Source organism: Salvelinus fontinalis, chromosome 7 (assembly GCF_029448725.1).
Source record: "Salvelinus fontinalis isolate EN_2023a chromosome 7, ASM2944872v1, whole genome shotgun sequence".
Classification (NCBI taxonomy): domain Eukaryota; kingdom Metazoa; phylum Chordata; class Actinopteri; order Salmoniformes; family Salmonidae; genus Salvelinus; species Salvelinus fontinalis.
This window is the reverse complement of record NC_074671.1, coordinates 55,749,938-55,757,437: the sequence shown is the minus strand read 5'-3', so window position 1 is coordinate 55,757,437 and position 7,500 is coordinate 55,749,938. Positions and strand designations below refer to the sequence as shown.

At 44.6% G+C, this 7,500-nt stretch overlaps 1 protein-coding gene across 3 annotated transcripts in view; it reads right to left on the bottom strand.

The window, feature by feature from the left end:
• The window catches only part of LOC129859782 (phospholipase D1-like), a 22,177-nt gene that overhangs the window by 8,114 nt on the left and 6,563 nt on the right, over positions 1 to 7,500 (bottom strand). For all 3 annotated transcript variants that reach the window (XM_055929895.1, XM_055929893.1, XM_055929892.1), the window contains 14 exons: positions 6,615 to 6,723; positions 6,449 to 6,514; positions 5,627 to 5,685; positions 5,413 to 5,505; positions 5,087 to 5,239; positions 4,738 to 4,887; positions 4,104 to 4,187; positions 2,548 to 2,629; positions 2,051 to 2,161; positions 1,731 to 1,922; positions 1,311 to 1,533; positions 901 to 1,029; positions 100 to 218; positions 1 to 3 (listed from right to left, as the gene is read on the bottom strand). The exon at positions 1 to 3 is cut by the window's left edge and continues 111 nt beyond it. In XM_055929895.1, coding sequence (XP_055785870.1) covers positions 1 to 3; positions 100 to 218; positions 901 to 1,029; positions 1,311 to 1,533; positions 1,731 to 1,922; positions 2,051 to 2,161; positions 2,548 to 2,629; positions 4,104 to 4,187; positions 4,738 to 4,887; positions 5,087 to 5,239; positions 5,413 to 5,505; positions 5,627 to 5,685; positions 6,449 to 6,514; positions 6,615 to 6,723 — 1,573 coding nt within the window. The remainder of the gene's footprint in view (positions 4 to 99; positions 219 to 900; positions 1,030 to 1,310; positions 1,534 to 1,730; positions 1,923 to 2,050; positions 2,162 to 2,547; positions 2,630 to 4,103; positions 4,188 to 4,737; positions 4,888 to 5,086; positions 5,240 to 5,412; positions 5,506 to 5,626; positions 5,686 to 6,448; positions 6,515 to 6,614; positions 6,724 to 7,500) is intronic.

The window sequence follows — 7,500 nt, the reverse complement described above, 5'->3', positions numbered from 1 at the left end:
TATCTACAGAGAGAAAGAGAGAATAGACAGACGTGGAAAAGGGGCTCTCAATTCAACGAGGCACTTGAAGTACGGTAACGGGTGTGTGCTGTGTCTGACCTTACAGAAGTTCCAGCGCTGTATGAAGTGTCTGGCCACGTCCCTCGCAGCTTTCCCATGGACCACAGAGGAGATGTCATGCCACGGCATCCTGGGAGTGGTGTACCTGTCAATGAAGTCTGGAGAGAGAAAAGGAGAAAGAGAGGGAGGGAGCAAGGGATGGGGGAGAGAGAGGGAGGGAGGGAGGGAGGGAGGGAGGGAGGGGGAGAGAGAGAGAGAAGGAGAAAGAGAGGGAGGGAGGGAGGGAGGGAGGGAGGGAGGGAGGGAGGGAGGGAGGGAGGGAGGGAGGGAGAGAGAGGGAGAGAGGGACGGAGGGGGGGAAAGAGAGAGAGAAGGAGAGGGAGGGAGGAAGGGAGGGATGGGGGAGAGAGAGAGGGAGGGAGAGAGGGACGGAGGGGGGGAAAGAGAGAGAGAAGGAGAGGGAGATAGACGAGAGGTAGAGGGAGGGAGGGACGGAGGGGGAGAAAGAGAGAAAGAAGGAGAGGGAGAGAGACGAGAGGTAGAGGGAGGGAGGGATGGAGGGGGGGAAAGAGAGCGAGAAGGAGAGAGAGAAGGAGAGGGAGAGAGAGAAGGAGAGAAACACATCAACAGTTGATGTTGAGGTGAGGTCATTAGCATCATTAGAGGAAAACTACAGTCAAAGAATGTAGTGTGTGCGCTAGCGTGTGTGAGTGTGTGTGTGTGTGTGTTTGTTTGTGTGTGGTAGGGAGGGGTTGTGTGTGTGTGTGTGACTGTTCTGATCCCCCTCTCTGTCTTTCTCTGTTCCATTCTCTCTCTCTTGTGTGTGTGTGTGTGTCCTACCATCGAAGGGTTTCTCCAGCTGTATCCAGTCCTTGTAGACAAAGTTGCAGTAGTCTTTTCCATGCCAAAACCTGGTGTTACCCCTCAGCTCTCCTACACCTGTCTGGAGGCTCCGCACTGAACCACTGCCTGCACACACACACACACACACACACACACACACACACACACACACACACACACACACACACACATACACACACACACACACACACACACACACACAGTGGTCGAAAATAACAGAGAAAGAAAGAGAGCGGGGTCAGATCAGTGACACACAGATCAGCAACCCCTTCACACACACACACACACACACACACACACACACACACACACACACACACACACACACACACACACACACACACACACACACACACACACACACACACACACACACACAAACGTACCAGCGCTGTCCAAGGAGCTGATGCTGTCTGCATGCTGCAGAGTGTGTTTGTGGAGGTGTTTGACCAGGGAGAAGTGCATCCTCCTGGTTCGACCAATCCCCTTCAGCCGTGGAAGCTCCACCCCTGGGTTGCCAGGCAGTGATTGGTTGCCTCCATTGCTATTTGTGGCACCATCAGTAGAGGACACTCCCCTACTGGAGGGATGGTGGGTAGAGCTCTGAGACTGAAGGTGAGAATAAAGGTTAGGGTCACTTATTTTTGTGGTTTTATGTAAGCTCAAAAGGTTTTTGCTATTCCAAGTTTGTGTGTGTGTGTGTGTGTGTGTGTGTGTGTGTGTGTGTGTGTGTGTGTGTGTGTGTGTGTGTGTGTGTGTGTGTGTGTGTGTGTGTGTGTGTGTGTGTGTGTGTGTGTGTGTCTGACCTGCTCCATCTCCAGGGCAACAGAGCGTGTCACACTCCCCACATCTGTCAGGCGATGCTCTCGGTCGTCCCAGCGACCGTACGCCAGGTCGATCCCGCCAACGAAGGCCACTGATTGGTCGACGACGATGATCTTCTCATGATGCGCCCACAGGTAGACAGACGACGACACATGGTCCGGGTGGCGCATCACCTGAAAGTAAAACAAACACACATTTAATACACAGACACAGACACAGACACAGACACAGACACACACACAGACACACACACAGACACAGACACACACACAGACACACACAGACACACACACACTCCTACCTTGATGTTGGGGTGCAGGTGCATTAGTGTTCTCTTGCTGTATTCACTGTTGATGCCCAGAGCTAGCTCCACCTCCTTATACAGCATCACAAAGATATGAACCCCCTGTTGCTGTTGGGGGAGAGAGAACGAGAGAGAGAGAGAGAGAGAGAGAGAGAGAGAGAGAGAGAGAGAGAGAGAGAGAGAGAGCGAGAGAGCGAGTGAGAGAGCGAGTGAGAGAGAGAGCGAGAGAGAGAGAGAGAGAGAGAGCGAGAGAGAGAGAGAGAGAGAGAGCGAGAGAGAGAGAGAGAGAGAGAGAGAGAGAGAGAGAGAGAGACAGAGAGAGAGAGACAGAGAGAGAGAGACAGAGAGAAAGTGAGAGAGAGAGAGAGAGAGAGACAGAGAGAGTGAGAGATGGTCTATGGGCCAATTCCAACGTTCCTATTATATTAGCTAACATGTGATATTGGGGTATCAGTGGGTAGAAATGTAATCTGGAAAAACAAGTGTAAACTCACTGCTTTGCGTTTGAGGATGCAGTCCAGTCTCCATTTGTTTCCCTCCACAACTGGCCTCTTCAGGAAGATCTCTGGACTCAACCTACACACACACACACACACACACACACACACACACACACACACACACACACAAACACACACACACACACACACACACACACACACACACACACACACACACACACACCAAAACCTATTAGTGAAATGCGGTAACCTGTTCAACCAGTTTGATGAGCAAACTACTTTGCATTGTACACTGTCTGATTAGCTCCAGGGATGAATATTTAGCCAAAGTATTTGAATGGAAGTCGACGTACATCACATATGCTTCAGTTGACCTCATCCTACTCCCCCCTACTAGTGTAGTGAGAGGTGAGCCAGGTGAGTAACATGAGTCCTCTAAGGTTACAGATACTCCTTAGGACCCTCTGCCAACAGGCAGCAGTGGAAAAAAGTACTACATTGTCATACTTGAGTAAAAGTAAAGATACCTTAACAGAAAATGACTGAAGTAAAAGTGAAAGTCACCCAGTAAAATACTACTTGAGTAAAAGTCTGAAAGGATTTGGTTTTAAATATACTTATGTATCAAAAGTAAATATAATTGCTAAAATATACTTAAGTATCAAAAGTTAAAGTAAATAATAAATCATTTCAACTTCCTTATATTAAACAAACCAGACCGCACAATATTCTTTTTTTTTTTTATTGACGGATAGCCAGGGCACGCTCCAACACTCAGACATCATTTACAAAAGAAGCATCTGTGTTTAGTGAGTCCGCCAGATCAGAGGCAGTAGGGATGACCAGGGATGTTCTGTTGATAAGTGTGTGAATTGGACCATTTTCCTGCCAAAATGTAACGAGTACTTTTGGGTGTCAGGGAAAATGTATGGAGTAAAAAGCACATTATTTTCGTTAGGAATGTAGTGAAATAAAAGTAAAGGTTGCCAAAAACATAAATAGTAAAGTAAAGTACAGATACACTAAAAAACTACTAGTATGTTTCCTTAAGTACTTTACACCACTGCCAACAGGTGTACAGGTAGCATTACATTACACTACCACACATTTACACAATCTCACTTATCAGGAGTCGACTGTAAGAATACTGTACAGGGTTTTGATCTGGGACTGGTCAAATACACCACATATATAGACTGCATTTACAGTCTGCTTGGGGGATGACATGTAGCTGTGTTATGTTGCGGTGAGTATTCACACTCTAACTGCTGCCGACAATGTCTATTTCCCTACACACACACACACACACACACACACACACACACACACACACACACACACACACACACACACACACACACACACACACACACACACACACACACACACACACACACACACACACACACACACACACACACACATATATATACACACACACATATATACACACATACACGTAAACACATATACACACACATACACGTAAACACACATACACACACATATATACACACACACATACACGTAAACACACACACATATATACACACACACACATACACGTAAATACACACACATACACGTACCACCAGTCAGTGATGAAGATCTCTTCTTTAGCTTCTTCCAGAGCATCGGCTACGTCCTCCATGTAGGTCTTCCCATTCACATACCTACACACACACACACACACACAAACACACACACACACACACACACACACACACACACACACACACACACACACACACACACACACACACACACACACACACACTGTGGTCGACACCTTCTAGTTCCTCATTTATCATGACATATTTTAGATGCAGTATTTTAGTATTTTAGATGCAGACGCCAGTAGACAGTTCCAGTCAAAAAACCCACATGATGTTGGCTACAGAAATACATTCTCCACAGACAGGCATAGAGAAAAGCTCACAGACACACACACTTAACATTGACTAAACTTACATCTAACTACTAAACTTAACATTGACTAAACTTACATCTAACTACTAAACTTAACATTGACTAAACTTATATCTAACTACTAAACTCAACATTGACTTAACTTACATCTAACTACTAAACTTAACATTGACTAAACTTATATCTAACTACTAAACTTAACATTGACTAAACTTACATCTAACTACTAAACTTTACCTGAGTAATTTTATTTTTTGGGGGGGTCGATTGTTGTTTCCCAGTTTCCATAGTTACCATTTGGCAGGGATGTTCTGCTCCTCCTGGGCAAAGGAACCAAATCGATGGTCTCGTAGAAACGCCCTCCCGTGTTTACGGACAAAGTCTTCTATCGCCTGGCCCCACCACCGAGCATGTCTGTAGCTGTTCAACTTCAGTACAAGGCACCTACACGCACGTACACACACACACACACACACACACACACACACACACACACACACACACACACACACACACACACACACACACACACACACACACACACACACACACACACACACACACACACACACAGAGTTAACTCCTTAATCTCCTGGCCCCACCTCCTAGCATGTCTGTACACACACACATACACACACCACACCTGGAGAGGCTGTCGATGCGTACTCCGTATTTGGTCTCTGTGTCTTTGGAGTCCATTTTGACGCTGAACTCTTTGTCCAACAGGAGAACAAAGGAAATGGCTCCTGAGTCTGGCTTCATGTAGAAGAGGAACGAATCCTTCACCACCAACCAGCTACACACACACACACACACACACACACACACACACACACACACACACACACACACACACACACACACACACACACACACACACACACACACACACACACGCAGGGAGAGATACATCAGTGTGTGTGAGTGCATGTTTGTGCGTGCATTGTGTTTGTACGTGTGTGGACTAACCGTTTAGACCAGCGGTAGCAGACTTCACTGTGACCACAGCAGTTCAAGCCTGGGATACGATGACCTCCAGAACGCTTGTGTATCATCCCCTCCCTGAAACACGTTTAACAGATGAATACACAAAACAAAACAAATCTGTTTTCAGCTATTCCAATAACAACGGGCATGACGGCGCAGTCATAAAGACAGTGTCAATAAATCTGTTGTTCCTCACAGTCCTTTAGGTCCCAGGTCATGGATGAAGGACATCTGGCTGACGTCTATAAACTCCATCTGAGGAGAGAGAGGAACCGTATTAATGGGTATTAGATAAAGAGAGAAGTAGTAGTCGTTCCAGTTCCAGCTCCGGTCGCCTATAGTCTAGTCTAGTCTAGTTTAGTAGTACCATAGAGATCCATTTATATTACTAGAGGGGCTATGCCATCAACCCTCAACGTTACGTAATGGGGCCAAAATGGCAGCCATCTTGTTCAGGGAGAAATTCAAAACCAGTCTAGTTGCAACGAATGATAGTAGAGGTCTAATCCTGGTTTTACTTATGCAGGAAAATACAAGTAAGGCATGTGATGTATCAGAAATTGTGTAATAGAATTTCTGTCAACCTAAAATATTGTCATATAATCATTAATACAGTTTATACAGGTTTTATACACATTTTTTTATATAAATAGCCTCTAAATATATGTAAACAGACCGTACATGTCTCAGATTTCTTGGAAAGCTGAGAGTGCCATTATATGATACAATATCAGAAGTCCTATCATCAACTGATTTGAGACAGTGTATGGCTGTGGATTGGCTGAATTGTTTGAATAGAATGTTGGCATATTGGCAGTTAATTAAAAAAAAATCTATCCTCAAAAAGGGTCTGGCTAGTTAACACAAATCCAGTCCAGATAAATTCTTCAAATTCTGTAATTTACACAATATCTTATCACAGCACTGGAAAACCATGGTTGACCAACTCCCTGACCAGCATAAGAAGGTTCATGTCCATTCTAGTATTGTAATTCCTAATTCTATGAGTAGTACTCACAGTATGGTAGTATTTCCTGTACATGGCCATCCTTAGTAGCTTGTTCAGATAATCTTCCAGCTGTTTCTGTACAGGGAACATAATGAATGCAGTATAACTACAGTAGAGATGTACTATACATAACGTCTATAAAGTTAATACAACAAACACACTCAAACACACCTACCCTTCTGCTGTAGACCTGTTCGTCTTGTGCCAACTCATCTCCGCCCCGCGGTAGCTCCGGCATATGTCTGGCTTCACTCTTCTTCATTGTCCTCCTCCTCGTTGTGTGGCTGAGAGAGAGAGAGAGAGAGAGAGAGAGAGAGAGAGAGAGAGAGAGAGAGAGAGAGAGAGAGAGAGAGAGAGACAGACAGACAGACAGACAGACAGACAGACAGACAGACAGACAGAAAGAAAGAAAGAAAGAAAGAAAGAAAGAAAGACAGAAAGAAAGAAAGACAGAGAGAGGGAGAGTGGTAAAGCGGAAGAAGGTAGGGTCACTCACTGGTATTGGGGAGAAATAAACATATCATGAAAAATCCTAATATTTCTATGATCAAAATTCGTAGTATATCATTTAGTATTTGATCACTTTACAATTTGATTGTGTGTGCGTGTATACGTACGGTGCCTTGCAAAAGTATTCATCCCCCTTGGTGTTTTTCCTATTTTGTTGCATTACAACCTGTAATTTAAATTGATTTCTATTTGGATTTCATGTAATGGACATACACAAAATAATCCAAATTGTTGAAGTGGAATTAAAAAAATAACTTGTTTCAAAAAAGTATTAAAAAAAACAACTTAAAAGTGGTGCGTGCATATGTATTCACACCCTTCGCTATGAAGCCCCTAAATAAGATCTGGTGCAACCAATTACCTTCAGAAGTCACATAATTAGTTAAATGAAGTCCACCTGTGTGCAATCTAAGTTTTACATGATCCCAGTATATATACACCTGTTCTGAAAGCCCACAGAGTCTGCAACACCCCTAAGCAAGGGGCACCACCAAGCAAGCAGTACTGTGAAGACCAAGGAGCTCTCCAAACAGGTCAGGGACAAAGTTGTG